This window comes from Pseudopipra pipra, chromosome 17, assembly GCF_036250125.1.
Source record: "Pseudopipra pipra isolate bDixPip1 chromosome 17, bDixPip1.hap1, whole genome shotgun sequence".
Taxonomy (NCBI): Eukaryota; Metazoa; Chordata; class Aves; order Passeriformes; family Pipridae; genus Pseudopipra; species Pseudopipra pipra.
Genome location: NC_087565.1, coordinates 3428944 through 3448605, shown reverse-complemented (window position 1 = coordinate 3448605; position 19662 = coordinate 3428944). Strand labels below are relative to the sequence as shown.

The window sequence follows — 19662 nt, the reverse complement described above, 5'->3', positions numbered from 1 at the left end:
TGGATTAAGCCCAATCCTGGGATATAAAACACAGCCCCCTTCTGTGAGGATTGCTGGCAGGGAGATGAGGTTTTTCATGTACACCAGGGTAGCTTTCTCCTCCGTAATGCCATCCAGTGGAAATACATTGTACTCAAGTCTTTTATATCCTAAAATTATGTGAAAGTTGGACCATGTTGACTGTTACCTCAATGTGCTGTAACATAAAAGCACCAAGTATGACAAAATACAGCTTGTTTGTGCCAGGTTGTGACCTGCACAGGACATTTAACCAAGTGCTTCTGTTATTCCAAGCGAGGGAGGTTTGCACCAGGATGAGGCAGATGGAAGAGGAGACTGCAAGGGGATGATGCTCCCCAATGCCTGTCAGCCCTGGCACATGGAAGCTTGTGTGTGGAATGAGCTTTCTGGGCGTGACAAGCCCTTACAACAAGTGCCGGGAGCTTGTTCCCACGCTGCCGGTGCCCCGAGGGAATTCGGGGGGGTTACAGGTATTTTTTATGGGGCAGCAGCAGCCCCTGGGTGCCACACCACTGTGGCTGTGTTACGCACCCCGGACAGCGCTGGGAATTAATCCGTGCCGCGGGCATTTCGGGGTGGTTTTTTTTTCTTTGTTTCTTCGTTTTGTTTCTTATTCTTTTCTGTTTCGAACAATCCCCGGACGCGCCGAGTGCGGGCACGTGCAGGCTGCGCCCTCCCTTCCGCGCATGCGCGGCCACCCCTCCGCCCGCGCGACCCGCCTGGAGGCGCCGCGCCTGCGCAATGCCGCGCCGTGACGTCCCGCCCGCGCGCCGGCGGGCGGGGGGCGGGGGGAGCGGGCGGGGGGCGGGGGGAGCGGGCGGGGGGCGGGGGGAGCGGGCGGGGGCAGGACGGGACCGGACGGCGCGGGCAGCGCGGAGCCCCGGCCCGGCCCGGCGTCCGGCCCGGAATGCGCCGCAGCGCCCGGGAACATGGCCCGGCAGAGCCCGCCGCGCAACGGCGTCGGCGGCCACGGTACGCGCTGGGCCCGGCGGGCGGGGGGCGGTGGCTCCGCTGAGGGGGCGGGGGCTGGAGCGCCCCCTGTGGGAGCGGCGGCGCCCCCTGGCGGCGGGGCGGGGCCGGTGCCGCTCTCGCCCCGGCGGGAGAACCGGGGGTGTCCCGGGGGATCCGGGCGGGCCCGGGGCCCGAGCGAAGGGCCCGGCCCGCTCCGCGGCTCTGTGGCCGCCGCGGGCTCGGGCAGGCGGGAGCGGCCGGGTGCGGCTGGCGCTGCCTGAGACGAGCCGGGTCCCCGGGCGCTCCCGGCAGTGAGCGGGGGCTCTGCGGCAGCGCCGGGGCTGGCCCGGCCTTGTGTCGGTGCCCAGTGCCCGCAGCGCTGCTCCTCGCGCTGCCTTTGGCTGCAGGAGCACCGGCAGACCCACCCGGGATTGGGACTGGCCAGTCCGAGTTTCGGGACAATAAAAACCCCGCACCCTCAGCTCCAAGTATGAACCTGCCAGTTAAGGTCTTCTGCCTGCACAAAACATGTTTTTGAAATACATTTTTTTTTTTAATACTTGCAGCTCTACCTTTGAAAAGTGTAAACGTTGGGGTATTTGTCAGTAAGCCTGAGAGGAGGAGCCCGCAAGACGTTCTCCTTCCTCCCCACTACTCCTCAAGTTCTTTGTGTGTGAACAGGAGTTTTGTCTCCCATAGGCTTTGTCTTCTCCTTCCCGAGACGTCGAGATATGACAGGGATATGATAGCCCAGTGCGTGGCAGGGGATCGGGAACAACTGGGGGTGGGGAACTGGCTGGGAATAGGGAACCGGACGAGCTGAGCTGGCTTCTGTTGTGCAAATAACTCTGCTTGCTCAAGGGGCGGGAAAGGAAATAAAAGGAAACTGTGGTGGCTGGGTAAGCGATAGGAGATTCAATGTTACCAGGAACTTGGAATTCGGAGGGAGGTGGAGCTCTGTCCCAGGCTGTTACAGCTTGTTTTGATCCAAGAAGTGTTTAAAAAGGGTCTTTGAGAGGGAACAGCATCCATTGCTCGACCTACTTATCGCCCGTGTGCGTGAGCAGCCTGGCGACCCGCCGGCTCCCTCCGGACCCCGCCGAGAGCGGCACTTCCAGCCAGGATCTCGCAGGGAGAGGGCCAGGGCAGCGCTGAGGTGCCACGTGGGCAGAAACGCGCTCCCTGATCGCTGCCGGGAGGGCGCGGCCTTGGGAAACAGCTGTTTCTCCATCGGAATCCTTTTAATTCTTCCCACCCCAAACCCTATTTGGACACGTCCCTTTATCGAGCGAATCCTGTTTGGAGCCGAAGAGTCGTTGCATCTGTGGGAAAAGCCTTTGGGGAGAGGCAGTGTTTGTGGCCTCATCCTGTGCTCCAGCCTCGCAGCTGCTCAGCAGAGCCTCCTTGCTGGGAACTCCTCCGGTGTGGGATATCGGTGGGGGATATCGGGTGGCTCTCGGCTGCCTCTCTCCTTCCTCACATGAGGCAGCAGTGACAAATTCCACCATGTGGTGTGAAATAGTGTCCCTTCTCCGCTCCCTGGGCAGCGCTCTCGTGTCCTGTAAGTGTGTCTATCCCCAGCATCGTGTGCTTTGTGTGTCACCTCTTTCCCCCTCCCTGCCCCGAGTTCCCATGCTCCTCAAAACAGTGGGAATTGTTTTCTGCTGGCTAAGCTGTGTGTACTGGTAGCTGGCAAGTTTGTGTTTGTTGGAAGAGAAGTCAACATGCTTGTGACTGGTTAACTCTGGTATAGCAATGTCCTTTCTTGTGTCTGTGGAAATGCTCAGGCTTCTCCCTAGGATGGCTGCACCCAGGAGTCAGTAGGAACACAGTTTTGGGAGCGCTGTCCTAATCTTTTTAGAACACTTCCCTAAGTCCTGCTCTTAGGAAACACTTGACACCTGAGCTGGCAGCCACGTCAGAGGGCAAACAGTTGCAGGATGGCTTTGCAGGGCTGTCCCTGTCCCGCATGGAGCTGTGATCCGCTGGGGAAGAGGGAGCCGAGGCCATTTGGGCAGTGCTGGTGGCTCCCATGTCAGGAGGAGCAGCGTTGGCCTCCCACAGGGGTTCATAAGGAAGCAGTTCCAGGCTGGCTATGAGGTGCCCCCGATGCTGAGCCTGCAGAGATGGGAACACTCAGCTGGAGAGTCACCGCCAGGGTCAGTCCTGGCCCAGCAGGGCATGTGACAGTGACAACTGCCCTGTGTCATCTCCCTTGTGTGTGTGACATTGTTGTGAGTGGCTGTTACTCGCTGGCGCCGTGTGCAGGCGCTGCCTGTCAGTTCCCATCTCTGTGATCTCCCTGCAGACTTCGATGCTAAGAAGAAAAGAAAGGTGGCAGAGATTTACCAGGCTCTGAATAGTGACCCCATCGACGTGGCGGCGCTGAGGCGGATGGCGATCAGCGAGGGCGGGCTCCTCACGGATGAGATCCGGTGCAAAGTGTGGCCAAAGCTGCTCAGTGTCAACACAGATGACCTGCCCCCTCTTCCAGGTGCGGAACACACTCGGGTGCTTGGGAAGAACGGCCCGGTGACCTTTGTCACCAGAGGAAGGACTTGCTTTCTGACCTGCCTTTTCCCTGCGTGTGCTGGTGTGTTTCCCAGCAAGCTCATGTGAAAAGGGCACTCACTGCAGCGTGAACACAGTGTCGTATGTAAACAGCAGGCTTGGAAAAGACTTCCTAAAAGCAACATTTGTTACCTTTAGTGACAGCAACGGAAATCAACTGTGGATGCGGTCAGCGTGGCCAGCATTAGCTGGCATGTGTGAGTTCACCTAGAACAGAAAAATCAGACCTACTTTGTGTTGCTCCCATGGAGAGGTGGCTGTGCTGAGCCCTGGCTTGGCCAAAATCCTCCTGAGGTGTCTCTCCCAGGAAGCAGTTTGTTGCATGAAGCATGTCAGTGTTTGACCGGAGCAGATGCAGGGAAAATGACCTTCCTGGTGAAATAACCACATGGTTTTTAAACCTTAGCAATGCAGGAGCTCCTGTAGCTTTTACAGTTGCTGCCCCCAGGACATATTTTGTTGTTGTTTCTGAATCTGTGGCCATCTGGAAGCGTGCCTTCACCTCAGTCAAGAGCTGGGTAACATTAGGGGTGATGTGAGGTGACCAGAGCTGCTGGAAGACAACGTTTAACTTCACATGATCACATAGACAGAATTTGCTGGCTCACTGAACTTTTCCGTTATAACTGTCTTAGCTGCCCCTGGGTGGGGTTTTCTTCTGAATTGTTTCTGTTTAATAAATTATTAATTGTGGTCTCCACAGTTCATTTCCCTTCCTACTGCTGAGTACGCTTTGAATTGCACAGCAAAACTGTGGAGCAGGGATGTTCCCGGGAATGCTGGGAGTGCTGTCAGTTTAAGCATTTTAACATGTGTTGTTTAAAGAAATAATTGTCTTGTTTGCTGTTGGTGTCAGAGTGTGTGGCAGCGCGAGTGTGGGGACAGGGCTGGTGTTGACATGAGGAAAGGGTGTTGGGGGGGGTGCAGCCTCATCCTCCTGGCTCCCTCACCCCTCTCTCTTCCCAGTTCCTTTGCACTGCTCAGTGTTAATCCTATTCCTGTTTTTCTCAGCAGGGAAGGAGCTGCGAGAGGACAACAAGGATTACCAGCAAGTGTTACTGGACGTGCGGCGATCCCTGCGCCGCTTCCCGCCAGGTGAGGGCGGATTCTGCTCTTCCCACTCTCTGGGGGCAAGATCAATGCCAGGGGGCTCCTCCTGGCTCAGACTTCACTGGGAGGCTGCAGAAGGTGACACTCCATTGCTCCAAAAGCCTGACTTCTAGAAAGCCGTTTCCTTGTGAGCTCACAGCAGCTGCTTCTTGCAGTGGAGCCCTTCTGCAGCCATCGGTTTCCTTCAGCTGCCTCTGCACAGATGGTTTTTGATGTGGCTTTTCCAACATTCCACTTCCCCTGCCCTGCTGAGCCCCTCTGCCAACAGGCTGCTACCAGCAGACAGTTGCAGCACAGAGGGTTCAGATCCTGTGTGGATCCTGCACGGATCCTGCCCCACTCACCAGCTGAAATTAGGACAGATGGAGAAACATGTCCTTGCTTCAGTTTATTTTAGCCATGGTCTAGCTCAGGGGCATGGAAGGCAGGTTTGTCAGTGCTTAGAACAATTCCTGCTGTAAAACAGCCTGAAAATCAGGTTCTTGCACCAAATTTAATAGAACATTCAGAACATTCAGAACAAAACGGTTTTGCAGTTGTTTAATTCTAATGGGAGGCTGTTGCCTTTTTGTGTTATTTATAAAACATTGAATCCAGCAGCTCTCTGTGCAGAGCAGTCGTTATTTCTGGCCAGAATCTGCTTCCCCCTCCTGCCACTCTTATTTTGTGTAAACAGTTGATTCACTGTGGTTCTCTTGCAAGCGTGGATGTTGTGTGCAGGCCTGATTCCTGAAGGCTCTGCTCCTACGGATTTTTTTGCCCTTGAATGGCAGCCTCCTGACTATTTTTAGCCGCATCAGTGAAGCAGAGGAAAAGGAGAACTTTGTCATTGCAGGATCTCCACTGGGACTCTCTGCTTGGCCTTTGGGCATTTTATCTGTTGACAAGGACTGCCAGAAACTGGCTGCAGCTGTGCAGGACAGGAACAATGTTTTCCCTGCAACATCCTGTCCCTAAACAGATGTTGTTGGCAGGGGATTGGTAGAAAGTTGTGCCGGTGGAGGCCTCGCGGTCTGATGCAGTTGGCACAGTTTCTGTGAAAATGGGTCCTGCTGAATTTTTTTTTAGAGCTCCTGGGAAATTAAAAATGATTCAAATGTCCTCAGCAATGCTGGATGCACAGCTCAATTTGCTCTTCACAGCAGCACTGTACAAACATCAGTAAAATCTGCTCCCATCCTCCACGGTGGCTTCCTCACAGGTAGGGCCTCTGCAGCAATGAAGATTAAACACCTTAACCACTGGTTGACTTCCCCAGGCCAGCAGAGTTTTGGGAGGCAGGATTAGGGCTTGGGATACTTTTTTCTGCCAGTTTTACTGCCCCCTCCTGTGCAACACATCCCTTGGGATCCGGTGGGTTGGCAAATTCACAGGTGCTCTCCTTGCACACTGCAGCCACCCTCGCTCCTACGGCAGGCACTGGTAGGTGGCACAGCTGTCCCACCTCTGCCTGGCACTGTCCCCACAGGGATGCCAGATGACCAGAGGGAAGGATTGCAGGAGGAGCTCATCGATATCATCCTCCACGTCCTCAAGCGCAACCCCCAGCTGCACTACTACCAGGGCTACCATGACATCGTGGTCACCTTCCTCCTGGTGGTGGGGGACAGGCTGGCCACGGCGCTGGTGGAAAAGCTCTCAACGCATCATCTCAGGTACTCAGTGGGAGGAGAGGAGCCACCTGCGTGTCCCCAGGCTGTGGGGACACCTGTGCAGGTGGAGCTGGCCTGGAAGGGGAGCTGGGAAGGCAGAGCCTTGGGTTAAAGCAGTTGCCTGTCATGCCTGTACCCGGAGGGGTGCTGTGAGAGCAGCCTGACCACAGGACAGCACCTGGCTTTGCAGGGAGCTGTGCCCTGGGGAAGGCTGTCAGTTAATTGAAGGCTGTCAGTTAATTTGTAGCATCTCTTGGAGCTGGAAAAGCCAACTGACATGAATTATTCATGGCTCCCTGGCTGTCAGGGCCTCTTCAGGTCCTGGGGGCTGGCTCAGCACCGTGCCTCCCACTTGTCCTTGCACAGCCCTGGGCAGTGTGGTCTGTACCTGGGCAGTGTCCCTGCTATTTGTGCACTGAAATGAAAGCAAGCTTCCATCTGAGAGGTGTGGTTTGGAGGGATTTTCCCTCCTCTCCCAGGCAGGGAGTCAGTTTTTGGGTGCTGGAAGGGCTTTACAGTTCATGTGTGCGCTGAAGCAAAATAAGAATTGTCAGCTGACAGCAGTGTGATGGTCTGGATCTGTGTTCTCTGTGCAGGTCAGCCCTGTGAGTCCCAGACAAGCAGGAAGGAGGCTGTCCCAAAGAGACAGAATTCCTTGGGGCTGGGGGCCACCTTGCCATCAAGGCTGTTTATTGCACTTACATTTATTTTCCTTCTGCTGCCTCCCTGGAGGGAGAGCTCACTGACGTGGTTGCTTGACGAAGCTTCTTTTAAATCTTTCCTCAGGGATTTTATGGACCCAACGATGGATAATACCAAGCACATTTTAAATTACCTGATGCCCATCATAGACCAGGTGAACCCTGAGGTGCACGACTTCATGCAGAGGTACACAGACCTTCCCTCAGAGCCTCCTGGCTCTCCGCTACCAGTTTTGGGTTACCACCACAGTGGCTTCCTCAGGGAGTCAACAACTGTTCCACAGCCAATAGTGACACTCCAGAGCTGTGTGGCACTTCATTTCAGAGCAGACCCAAACCTGTGCTGCCTGTATGGAGGGTTTTTATGTGGTGCCATCTTCATCCCAGTGGTCTGCAGTCCATATTGGAAAGGCTGGGGAATTTGGGGAGAGTGTTGTCCAAAGTGCCACAACCACTTCACATGCCCACTTGTGTGGCTGGTGAGACCTTGGTGTAGTTTGTTGCTAGTTTTGTGGATGATTCCCAGGTTTTGCATTAGGGACTCACAAGTGTTGTCTGGGCAGATCAAAGCAGAAGCAGGAAGGTGAGTGGGAAGAGTCAGTCTGGAGCCCTTTGTTTCCAGGCTGACCTAACGGCCCTCTCTCTCCACAGTGCGGAGGTGGGAACCATCTTTGCTCTCAGCTGGCTGATCACCTGGTTTGGCCACGTTTTGTCTGACTTCCGGCACGTCGTGCGATTATATGACTTCTTCCTGGCTTGCCACCCGCTGATGCCCATTTATTTTGCTGCTGTGGTAGGTATTGTTGGAAAGGGTCAGGGATTAACTGCACCGTTCTGAGGTGGTGGGAGTTCGGGGCTGCACAGGGGGGCTGGCAAACCCAGTGCTGGTGATGGCAGAGGGCAAGTGGGATCCTGGGGAACTTGGAGCAGCCTGGAGGTGTCCAGATGTGCAGACTGGGACAATTCAGTGCCATGGAGGCAGCGTGGCATAGCTTTTTTCTTTGCTTTCATGTGCTGGCCCTGCTTCTGGGCACATGCTGCCTGGCTGGAGACAGGCCTGCATTGTGCATCCATCTTTCCATCCTCCTATGGGGGATCCAAACCTCTGAGGGTAAATTGTGGAGTCAAGCCCTGCTGAGGTTCTGCCTGTGGCTCTGGCCCGCCAATAACAGGCTCTTCTCAGCAGACAGACCTAACTGTCCTGAAAGAGGCTTTCCATGGCCTCAGAGTCTAAGGAAGGGTTTGGCATTTCTCTTCCCAGCCAGTTAATGCTTCACTGCAGTGTGTCCTCTTGAAGAAGGTCTTTCAGCTGGAAGTGAAATGTTTTTCTCTTCTGGCTCTGAAACAAGTGCCAGCGTGTGCCAAGGAGTTGTCCCCATTTCCTCATCTCTCCTCACTCCTCTCTGCAGATCGTGCTGCACAGGCAGCAGGAAGTTCTGGAGTGCGAGTGTGACATGGCCTCTGTCCACCACCTCCTGTCCCAGATCCCACAGGACCTTCCTTACGAGTCTCTGATCAGCAAAGCTGGAGACCTTTTTGTCCAGTTCCCACCATCTGAACTCGCCAAGGAGGCAGCTCAGCAGCAGGCGGAACGGTGAGTGCCAGCCAGCCCCTGTGTTCCCTACGTCCCCTTGCCAGGTCTTGCTTCCTCATGGAGATCTTCCTCCCTGGCTGGAGGCTGGTCCCTGAGGCGAGCTGGGGACACTGTTTAACCTGTTCCTCCTCTTGCAGAACTGCGGCTTCCACTTTTAAGGACTTTGAGTTGGCATCAGTGCAGCAGAGACCAGACACTGTGTTGAGGCAGCGCTTCAGGGAGCGGCTCCGGGGGGAGGAGCGGCTCCGAGGGGAGGAGCGGACAAAATCCATCTTGACAAAGCCCCGGACCAACCGCTTTGTCAAGCTGGCAGTGATGGGGCTGACGGTGGCACTGGGAGCAGCTGCCCTGGCCGTGGTGAAGAGTGCACTGGAGTGGGCACCCAAGTTTGAACTGCAGATTTTCCCCTGAATCCAGAGGAATGGCCTTCCCTGGTGGGGAGGGCTGATGTTTGATGGAGGACATGCCCGGAAATGACCTGCCTGAAGATTATTTTTTATTCTTACTGCGTCCAGTGACGCTTTTGGCCTTTGTGACAGAGACTGAGGGAACCAGCCTGGCAGGACGGTTCCCCAAACCGTGCTCACCTTGTTCCCCTCTCCCCGTGCAGGGGTGAGCAGACAGGCACTGCCGCCGACCCGGGAAGAACCGGAGGTACGGACAAGTCTGGCTGTTCAGGCTGTGCTCAGGTGACTGTACAAAGGGAGAGCTGTGTGTGGGCTGTGCCGAAATGATCCTGCGTTCTCCATTGGGGAAAATTGGTGCGAGTGAGAGCCTGCAAGAGAGTGTCCCAGCAGGGTTTGGCCTGGCTGTGTGCGTGTGTGGGGCTGAAGGGCTGTTGCACTGGTGAGGAACAGGGCAGCCCTTTGGCTCCTCATTGCTCCAGCGTGCTCTGCGATCTGCCTTCAGCTTTGCTGGTGCTCCAGCCCTTCTCTGTCCTGTAGGCACCCTCTGAGTAGAGCCAAACCTTTCACACACCCCCATCAGCGCCATGCCATGAGCTTCTCTCCAGTGTGTAACACTCCCTGGCTCTTTTTGCTTCCTCATCTTTGCAGCCTGATCTGTTTATGGGAGAGGAGGGCAGGGGACAGGAGCAGACCTTAGCTCAGCTCTTGGGCAGTGCTGCTCCTGTGCTGGCAGTACCATGATCTTATCTGGGATCAGTGAGGTGAGGCACAAGTGTGCTTGCCCTGCCAAGGCTGTGTGTTGTCATGTGCTAGGTCACATCACCACAAGTCTTAGTGGTATTGTGGACACATATTGCAGACTTCTTTACCAGCTCTGGAAGTGGGCACTAACATGGAGAAAGGCTTTTTTCACCTTGTGAAACACTTTGCACAGGATGGAAGTCATTGCAGTAGGAAATGTGTCATAAACCTCCCCCACAAGTTGATCAGGCTTCAGCATCACAGCCCTGTTGGCAGTCCCAGCACTCCCTCCCCTCCAAGCTAAGCAGCAAATCCTCCTAGAGAACTTGGTGTCCCACTGAGACAAAGCCAATAGACACTATATGCCTCTACCTCTCCCCCGAGCTGCTAAACCTCCCTCAAGTGCCCTTACCTGTCCCTCACAGCTCCCTCCCGCTTCCCCATCATTGCTCTGTTGTGCCCTAAGCCATCTGTGCCGTGCCCAGGGGCTGCACACCTGAAAAGGAGGTGTTGGTTGAAGAGTTAAGGATTTAAGGATGGAGAAGGAAACTCATGCCCTGCAAAGCTCAGCACCCCCCTGTCCCACCCCACTGCCTGTTGGCCCATAACTGCCCTGGGTATGTTCTGGTTTGCCCCGTGAGCCCTCGCTCATGGAGGGGCTGTGCCTTTCTGGCCAGAGGGCAGGTGTGCAGTCGTCATTCCTGACCTGTGTTCCCATGAGGCTCTGAGCAGGAGTTCTCTTGCAGAACTTGCAGTTCTCTGTAGGTGAAATCTGCCCTTGTCCAGGCAGGGCAGCAAGGCCTGTTCCTTCCTCTCCTCACTGGTGCCAGTGCCCATGGAGAGAGCCAGGGCTGGTTATGGGGCTCCTTGTGGTGTGGCTGAAGGCAGAGCCCATTCTTGGCCCTCAGCACCCCCTGGAACACCAGAGCAGGACAGAGGGCTGGGTCACTTAGCACTTTAGAAACTGGTGGTGCAGGAGAGTGTGGTGACCTGGGTGTGCTGCTGGAAGGCCCAAGACCCCTCTGTACACTGCCCCGAAGGAGGGGATGGCTGGACCCCCCCGAGGGTAGCCCCTGCAGCCTCTCCACTCCCTGGCCATGATGCACTTTAGTTCTTGTGTTGTCCCTGGGGGAGGAAGGGCCTGGGAGGAGACAGTCGCTGTGGGTGCTTCACTTAACTCTGTACAAAGACTTACACACCCCCTGTAAATGCGGATTTCTACAAACCCTGAAACTGTAAAATAAACAGTTACTAAACACACTTCCTGCCCTCCCCTTGGCCAGGGCTGCCAGATCTGCTGTCGTGGCACCCTGTGGCCCAGAACTGGCACCTTCTCCGTGGTGTCCAGGCCAGCTCTGCATGTCCTCACACCCAGCAGCCCCATGGGAAGAGGAGCAGGAGCAGAGCCAAAGGGCACGTGCGTGCCCCGGTCACTGTTCTCCTTCCATCCGCCCACCTCTGGGCCAGCGCCAGGCCTTGTGTGTGTCACCAGCTCTCCGGGGTGTCCCCCCCCATCAGCAGCATGGGGCTGTAAATAGCTTGACCTCCCGGCCCCTCCTGCACCCTGGGCCGGGTGCCTGGCTGTGGGAGGAGATCCCGGGCACGGTGCCTGCTTCCCAGGATAGGCTCTGCTGAGCCGGGGTGATGCAGCCGCTTTTGCCAGGCTGGGAGCGGGCTTGGCCGGATGGCTCGAGGCTGCTGGATGTGCTGGTTATTTTTAGTTCCCTGTGCCTTCTCCGGGAGCAAGTTCCTCAGTAGTGTTGGGAACCCTTTGGGAGGGACATCCGTTGGGTAGTGGGGGGGAAGGAGGAGCAGTGATGAAGTATGTGGCACCTTTGGGGTAGCCAAGAGGCCGCTGCCACATGAGTGAGAGCCAGGCAAGTGGCAGTGTGTGCATGTGCCTGTGCAGGCCATGCTGGACACCAGGCACCAGACACCTGGCCCTGCACAGTCCCAGACTTGGGTAAGGTCAGGAGGGCAATGGCAACAGGAGCTATGACCGTGGCTGGAGCAGCCTCACAGGACCTTCTGCTCCCAGTGGTGTCCCTGGGCAGGAGTTGGATCCCACAGCCAGGGATCCAAGCAAAGTCACCCCATGCTGGAGCATCACTGCCTGAGTGGGTGCCACCCCGGGCAGATGGGTGCAGCCTGCAGACTTGTGGGGTCACTGGGACATGGGCACCCCCCTGCACCTCTCCATCCCCCGGGGACAGCCTGATCCCCAGCAGCGTCGGGGCCGTGGGAGGGGCTGGCGGTACCCGGGGATGCTCCGGGTTCCTCTTGTTGCCGTGGCAACAGCTGAGGGTGGGGGGGGCGTGACGAAAGCGGCATGTGACCCCTTGCCCCCCCCCCCCATCCCCCCGGGCCCTGCTGCGGGACCAGATTAGCGACCCTGGTCCCCTCCCTCCCCTGTGCCCCCGGTGTCCCCACCCAGCCCCTTCCCCCCGGCTGAACGGAGTCGGGGGCGCTGTCGGGGTTGCCACACACACGTGGGTGGGGCTGTGTGTGCACATGCACATACGTGCACATATATGCACATGCTCACACTGCTCCCAGGGACACCCATCCCACTCTGACTGATGAGGGTAAAAACCCCCACCCCGTGTGGGAGCCCATGGGAACCCAGGCTCAGGGTGACATGCTGGGAGCCAGATGCTGGCCACTGGGAATCCCACATCTCCCTGGGGACCTCCCATACCCCTGGGAACCCCAAATTCCCCTGTGAGGGGGTGAGTTGGCACAGAAGGAGACAGAGCCATGGGGAGCAGACCAACACACTTTATTCCATAATCACAACAGTCAGGATAACCGTTAGCCGAGGTTCTGTTCCGCAGAGCAAGAGTCGGCCACGTCACACCCTCGGGATGGGGTCACGACTGCCCCTCAGCTAAAATCCTATTTCTCCAAGACAACAGACACAGGGACCCTTCACTAACACGACACTACAAAGGTGACCCCGAGCGCTGGCGCCCGTCCGCAGGCTGCGCTGGGGCCCCGCCAGCTCCGGGGACCCCCGGCCCGCTCGGCCGCCGCCGGGGCGGCTGCTTCCTGAGAGAGGTTTGGTTTATTTTTATTATTACTATCATTATTACTATTTATTATTATTATTATTATTATTCGCTTTGTCTGGAGTGATGACGGGATGTCGCACGCGCACGCACACACGCTCGCACACGCATGCCAGCCAGCACCGGGCAGCGGGGAGGCGGGGGCGCAGCGGGAGGGGGCCGCACGCTGGGGGGGGTCTCTAAGCACTACAACCACACGGCACAGAAAATCCACCACTGTCCACGACGGTTCTCCCTGACAAACACACCCGGCGAGACTCGAGGAAGGGGACAGGGGGGACGGGACAAAGCAGATGGTGTTGTGCTTGCAGCCGGGAAGGGGAGGCCCCGGCGCTGGCTCCAGTTCTGGCACTGACCCAGAACCTGCTCCTGAGGAAACGTTTTGCCTGACAGTCTGTGGAGGGATCACCCCAGCTCAAGGGTGATGCACAGCACGCAGGGGACCACTGGGAGCTGTGTCCCCGCTGAGAATGGGAGCTGAGCCCTGAGCTGCAGGGTCAGCAAAGCACACATGTGATGCGAGACCCTCACTGTGGCCTCAGGCCTTGCTGGTACCTGGGGGCTTTGGCTTCCCCATGGTTGGGGATGGAGGGCAGGTGGCCGTCAGCCTCAGTGCCCTCCCTGAGAACCCCTGGTCGTGACGTGGGGTGGCTGTGCACCCCAAGAAGGCACCGAGGTGCTGGGTGAGATCTGTGTGCGTCAGAGAGTCCTGGGGCTACTGGACACCACGGGAACCCCAAACCCAGCTCACACATGGGAGGGGGCTTCGGGTGCTCCTGGCATGGGGTTGCCCGGGGGGTGGAAGGCAGAACCCCCCAAGTGGCAGTGAGGTGGGAGCAGGCTGCCGGAACCACGGCTGTCCCGGCGCTTATTTGGCTTTTCCACTTCTGTGGGGTGAGTCTGAGTCCAGTGGGGAACGGCCGGGGGGGAGGCAGGGAAGGGGATGCGCTCTATCCAGGGAACACGTGTCTGATGCGTGACGCCCGCCTGGCTCTGCAGGCTGGCACCGCACGGGGGTACCGAAACACCGTGGCTACTGCCAACACACACGCACAGCTACCGCTACACACCGACACATCTACACTGCTGATGGCTGGCTGACCATCGGGGGGGCCTAGAGGGGACCCCCAGGCCACCCAGGACTGGGCTGGGGGACACTGAGCATCCCAGCTCAGGGACACGCCTGAGCTAGGGCCAGGGACACGCCTCTCCCTGCGCTGCAGTGCCTATCCCAATGGCTGAGCTGGGGCCACCAGCACCTCAAGCAGTGGGGCCAGGCAGGTCCCTGACTCCAAGGCAGCCTGAGGGGATGCCAGGGCCTGGGAGGGGGATGTCCTTCACCTGGTCACAGCTCAATCCGGCCTGACAGCAACAGCCAGGCACGGGGTGACCTGTGACCGGGAGAACCAGCAGCCCCAAATCAGGGAGGCAGAGCCCCCAGAGAGCGCGTGTTCTGCTGCCCTCAGCACCCCACTGCCCAGGAGGAGTCTGAGGGGCTCCTACACACCCAGAGCTCCTGGGGAATCGGGGCCGTGGGGGATTGCAGGGGCTGCTTCAAGCAGCGGTTGCTGCTGAACCCAGTACAGCTCCTCAGGACGCTGCCAGCCCCTACCACAGCCACGTCCCCACCCAGCACCACTGTACCCGAGCACAGCCCCTGCCCCCCCAACCACAGCCTGCGGCAGCCGCCGAGCCAGCACTGCAGCCACGTGCTCCTGGCAGTGGGAGGAGGCGGCTGTCGCAGGAAGGAGCCATTAGGAAAAGCAAAGAAAATCCCAGCTGGAGGAGCTGCTGCAGCAGCGCCTTCCCTGCCGGCATGTCCTTGCTCTGAGCTCAGCCAGCAGCGGGGCTCAGCGTGGTGCTGTGTGGAGGAGCCCTGTGCCAGAGCATCGCCCACACCCCACACGCCCACTGATATCGGCTGCTGCTGCTCTTGGCCCCGTTTGGGTGGTTGCTTAAGGCAGATTTCCCTACAGCTGCCCTTTCCTGCCACCCTGCCCTTCCCTGCTGCTCCTTGCCATCCCAGCAGCACCACCCACCACAGCCGGGCATGGTGGGACCCTTCTCCACCAGCCAAGGTGAGCCAGCCCAGAGCAGGTCCTACACGTGCACCAGCTCCAAGGCTAAAAATGAGGGCTGGCTCCTTTGGGAAGGGCTCATCCCCACCAGGTTTTGGGTTGGCCCCGGGCACGGGCTCCCCCCATGGCACAGCCTCCCCTGCACAACTGCCTGGCGAGAGGAACAACACAGCCTCCCGCGCCCACGTGCGCGTCACGTGCGTGCAACTTCACTCTTCCCAAAGCAAGCGGCGGGGAGCGCACGCCATGGGGAAGGAGACGGTGCCGTGGGACACCGAACCCCCAAAAGCCAGGGATCCCCCATGAAACAGAGCATTGGGAAGGGAGAGCTTTGCATGGCTTGGCATCCCTCCCCAAGGGCTGCAACGAGGAAGAGGAGAAAAATTGAAGTCATGCGTTAAATGCAGTCAAAAAGCAAATGGAATCGGCCATTCCCCGAGGGATGGGGAAAGTTGGATGGGCACCAAGAGCCAGGGTGGCGTGGATGCTCCGGCTGCCTGGAGAGTGGAAGGACACAGGGTGCTGGCAGAGATGGGAGCGGCCGGGAGCAGCCATGGCCGGCAGCACTGGGGTCATGGGGGGAAGTGGCCGGGTGTGACAATGAAAGCCCCATGAGACACATTTCACAGGCAAATAACCATGGTGGGCGGCCACACGTCCCACTGGCGCAAGGCGAGGGCCGGACAGACGGACGGATGAGGAGTGGGTGTGTGCCGGGGGGTGGGGGGAGCAAGGTCTCTGCCTTCCAGCAGCTTCAAGGCAAAATACCTGATTCCTGCATGTAAACAGCTGGTTTCGGTTTGTTTGTTTTTTTGTTCTTTTTTTTTTTTCCTGGGTTGTTTTTTTTTTTTTTTATCTGACCTGATTGTGGGTGAAAATAAAAACAAGCATTACCTGCAGAGTGCGGGACTCAGTAGGTAAAGACCAAGTCCGAGATGCTGGACATGAGCCAGTCCCCCGCTATCATCTCCGTCACCTCGGGCGTGCAATAGTCCGGGAACTCGAAGTGCGAGGAGCCTCCCCGCGGGAAGAGGTCGTGGTCCTTGTCGAAGACAGACCAGTCCAGAGCACCACAGGTGGCACTGGCGGGCGCCCGCCCGGGCATGACCCCCAGCAGCTCTTCCTCCAGCTCCTCATCCGAGGAGCTGAAGGAGGAGGGAGGGGACCCAGCTGACATGGGAGAGGGGGACCCGCTCTCTGGGGAGGTCCCTGGCTCCGGGCAGGGTGCGGCAGGGCTCAGGGGGGCCGGGGGCTCCTGGGGGCTGTGCTCCCCGTCGGGTGCCGGGTGCCAGGCAGCCGGGCCGGGCTCCGCGGGGCAGTCCTCAGTGGGCACCTCTGGCGCGGGCTCCTGCGGGGTGTCGGGGCCGGTGGGCAGCTTGGCGGGCTGCCTGCGGCTGGCGGAGACACGGCCCAGCACGGAGGGCTTGATCTTCACCGGGAGCCGCGGGCGGGCTGCGCCGGTGCCCACCTTGCCTTTTTTCCGAGGCCGGTACTTGTAGTCGGGGTAGTCGGCCATGTGCTTGAGGCGCAGGCGCTCGGCCTCCCTGACAAAGGGGATCTTCTCGGAGTCGTGGAGGAGCTGCCAGCGCCGGCCCAGGCGCTTGGAGATCTCGGCGTTGTGCATGTCGGGCCACTGGTCCATGATCTTGCGGCGCTCGTGCTGGGACCACACCATGAAGGCGTTCATGGGCCGTTTGATGTGCCCGCTCGGCGTCTTGCACCAGGCGGGCTCGGTGTCGCGGGCGGGCAGCGGGGCGCAGGGCTCCCGCCGAGCCTCCGCGCCCCGGCCCCGCGGGCCGCGCTGCACCATCCTGGGGCCGGGCACCCCGTCGCCGCCTCCGCCGCCTCCTCCTCCCCGCCCGCTGCCGCCCCCCTGCCCGCCGCCGCCTCTCCGCCCGCCGCTACGCGCCGCGCCGCGCCGCCCCCATTGTGCGGAGCGGGCGGCGGCGGCGGGGCGGGGCGCAGGCGGCCGCGACGGGGCCCGGGGGCGCACGGCGGGGGCGGTTCCGCCGGGGCGGCGGCTGCAGTGGTGCTACGGAGGGTCCCCGGGATGGCCCGGTGGTTTCTGGCTCGGAGATTGCTCCGCAGCGGTCCTGTCCCGGGATGCTCCGCACCGACCCGGGATGCTCTGCGATGCTCTGTACCACCTCGAGGATGCTCGGTACCGGTCCGAGGGCGCTCCGGGATGCTCTGTACTGGCTCGGGGATGCTCCGCACCCACCCGGGGATGTTCGGCGCCGGCTCGAGGATTCTCCGGGATTCTCTGTACCGGCTCGGGGATGCTCCACACCGCCCGGGGAACGCTGCACGCCTCAAGGGCTCCGCCCCGCTCTGGGGTTGCTCCGCTCCCCGCCGCCCCGGGGATGCTTCCCCGGCTAAGTGGGCGGATGCTTCAGTCGGGAACGGCGCGGGGCGGCTGCGGTGGGTCCGGGCGCGGGTCGGGGGTGCGCGGGGGGCGGTGCGGGCAGCCTGGGAGCCGCACGCCCCCCGGTGCTGCTTTTATAGCCGCCGCCGCCCCGCCCCCGCCGCCCCCGGTAAACACCGGCGCGCCGGGGCTGTCAATGGGGGGCCCCGCCCCCCGCCGCCCATTGGCCGCCGGGCCGGGGGGGCACATCCCGCTCAGCCAATGGGCGCCCGCCGAAAGGGGTTGCTGGAGAGAATGGCAGGGCGGCACCGCCGGTACCCCCCGGAACCCACCGGTACCCCCCGCAGCCCCCCTGGCTCCCCCCGGTACACCAGGCACGCCCCGGTACCTCTCGGTACCCCCGGCAACCCGATCCCCCCGATACCGCCCCCACGGCAACCGTGCAGCCCCCCGTTGCCCCCACGGTGAGCAGCACAGCACCCCCCGTGAAATCTGGTACCTTCAGCGCACCGGTTACTCGTGCTTTCTGCTACCCACCCGGAGATGCTTCAGCTCCTGCCAGAACCCGCTGCTCCCCCCGGTCTGGGCGCCCCGGTGTCCCCGGTGATCCCAACGCCCGCACCCCCGGGAGCCCGCCCCCACCCTCCTCGCGGCCCGCCGGGAGCCTGGGCACGGCTTTGACCGCCCGCGACACCGAGTATCCCCCCGGGATGCTGTTCTTGGACCCCGCCCTGCCGGGCTCCCGGGGCACCCACTGTCCCCACTCCTCCCGGCAGAGCCTGCTCTGGGACGTCCCCGGGCCGCCCACTGGGGCTCGGCTCCACGCGGTGTGGAAACACCGGCGCCTTCGTGGATGTGTGTCCCCCACCCGCCTCAGCGGCGTCTCCCGGGGGCTCGGGAGCGGGGCCGGGAGCCCCGTGCGGGGAACGCGCTGCCCACGGGGCGGCCACGCGGTCCCGGTGCCGCGAGTGGGACCCGCCCCGCCCGGTCGGGCCACGCCCCCTCCCGGTCAGGCCACGCCCCCTCCGCTGGGCGGCACCAATGGGGCGGTGGCGGCGGCGCTGTTGCCCCGGAGACCGCGGGCTGCCCGCAGGGGGCCGCGCCCATTGGCTGCCGTCGCCGCGCGCGGGGCCGCCGGGGGCCGCGCCCATTGGCTGCGCCGCCACCGCCAGTTGCTGTGGTGACAGGGGAGCGCGCGGGGCCGCGCCCGGCCGGGAACCGGGACCGGCCTGGAACCGGGACCTTACCGGGCGCCGATACCTAACCGGGCACTGTGACCCGACCAGACACTGCAACCTGCCCGGGCATCGCAGCTGACCGGGCACCGAGACACGACTGTACATCACGACCTGCCCAGACACCGCGGGCTGACCAGCACTTCGGGCTTTCCCAGTTCTGTGGCCTGACCGGGCACCATGGGCTGTCCAGATCCTGCGGTCTGACCCGGAATTGTGTCCTCTCCCGACCCTGCAGGCTGCCCCGGCGTTGCAGCCAGACTGGACACCGGGGGCTGCCCCGGGGCCTGTCCTCCCGCTGGCCTGTCCCGCACCCCCGGGCCCTGCCCACGCCGTCCCGGAGCCCCCCCGCCCGGGGAACACCACAGGACCCTCCACCGCGGCTTTCCACGGGGAGCCGCTCCCGCCCGGTGTAGCCGGAGGTCACGCCCGGCACCGGGCACACGGTCCCGCATGGCTCTGGCACCGGGCTCACAGACACCCTCCGGTCTTCGCTCCCGCCCTGCGGGCACGGTTCGCGTTAGCACAGAGAGCCTGTAGTGCCGAGCAGCTCTGCGGGGCTGTCCATCCCCCCTGGCGCCGCGCACCGGGGCCTCCTCGCCCCGGGCTCCCCGGGATGGCCGGTCCTCTGCTCCCTCCCGTCGCCGGCAGCCCCGCAAGCAGCCGAGTCCCTGCCCGCCCCGCCGGGCTGCTCGGTCTGCCACAGCTCCGTCCCAGCCCGGGCATCTCGACCCCGTCCCGGTGATCCCGTCCCGGTGGTCCCGTCCCGGTGATCTCGTCCCGGTGATCCCGTCCCGGTGGTCCCGTCCCGGTGCAGCGCCGAGGCGGAGCCGGCAGGGGGCGCCCCTCCTGCCCGGTCCCGTGAGCGCGAGCCCCGCCCGGTCCCCGGGCCCGCCCGCTGTCGCCATGGAGACCGGCCCGGGATACGGGGCATCCCGTGGCGAAGGGGGGTCTCCGGAGGCCATGGGGGTCCCCAGGAGGCAGAGGATGATGAGGGGCAGTGGGGTGTAGGGGTGTCCCTGAGGGCAAAGGGGCTCCCAAAGGGACAAAAGGGCGTCTCCCCATAGACCGGCAGCATCATCACCCTTGCAACATCTGAAATCTACCCTTCCATACTGTTCCCTGGCTCCATCTGGCTCCTGGAGCAACACTCTGCTCCCCAGAGCCG

The 19662-nt window shown here is 60.9% G+C and overlaps 2 protein-coding genes across 6 annotated transcripts; one reads left to right on the top strand and one right to left on the bottom strand.

Annotated features, from left to right (window-relative positions):
• Positions 1-840: 840 nt before the first annotated feature.
• Positions 841-11008, top strand: TBC1D20 (TBC1 domain family member 20). 5 transcript variants are annotated; one of them, XM_064673840.1, is made up of 8 exons: positions 841-993; positions 3281-3466; positions 4558-4638; positions 6122-6308; positions 7092-7193; positions 7658-7799; positions 8416-8600; positions 8738-11008. In XM_064673840.1, exons 1-8 carry the CDS (start codon positions 951-953, stop codon positions 9009-9011), a joined length of 1200 nt encoding a protein of 399 aa, XP_064529910.1. In that variant the 5' UTR covers positions 841-950; the 3' UTR covers positions 9012-11008. The 5 variants fall into 5 exon arrangements, with proteins under 5 accessions (XP_064529910.1, XP_064529909.1, XP_064529911.1 ...); XM_064673839.1 differs by having other exon boundaries at positions 4555-4638; XM_064673836.1 differs by lacking the exon at positions 841-993 and adding an exon at positions 1348-2533 and having other exon boundaries at positions 4555-4638.
• Positions 11009-12510: 1502 nt separating this feature from the next.
• Positions 12511-16854, bottom strand: SOX12 (SRY-box transcription factor 12). The gene has a single exon (XM_064673847.1). The coding sequence runs from the start codon at positions 16702-16704 to the stop codon at positions 15805-15807; it is 900 nt and encodes a 299-aa protein (XP_064529917.1). The 5' UTR covers positions 16705-16854; the 3' UTR covers positions 12511-15804.
• Between the last annotated feature and the right edge of the window lie 2808 nt (positions 16855-19662).

What these genes read in the sequence shown, in the direction of transcription:
- SOX12 (XM_064673847.1), bottom strand. Translation starts at nt 16,704, where the DNA reads ATGGTGCAGCGCGGCCCGCGGGGCCGGGGCGCGGAGGCTCGGCGGGAG.
- TBC1D20 (XM_064673836.1), top strand. Translation starts at nt 2,479, where the DNA reads ATGTGGTGTGAAATAGTGTCCCTTCTCCGCTCCCTGGGCAGCGCTCTC. An exon ending in GTGCACGACTTCATGCAGAG is followed by an intron (nt 7,194 to 7,657) that starts GTACACAGACCT and finishes CTCTCTCCACAG; the next exon opens with TGCGGAGGTGGGAACCATCT. An exon ending in CCATTTATTTTGCTGCTGTG is followed by an intron (nt 7,800 to 8,415) that starts GTAGGTATTGTT and finishes TCCTCTCTGCAG; the next exon opens with ATCGTGCTGCACAGGCAGCA.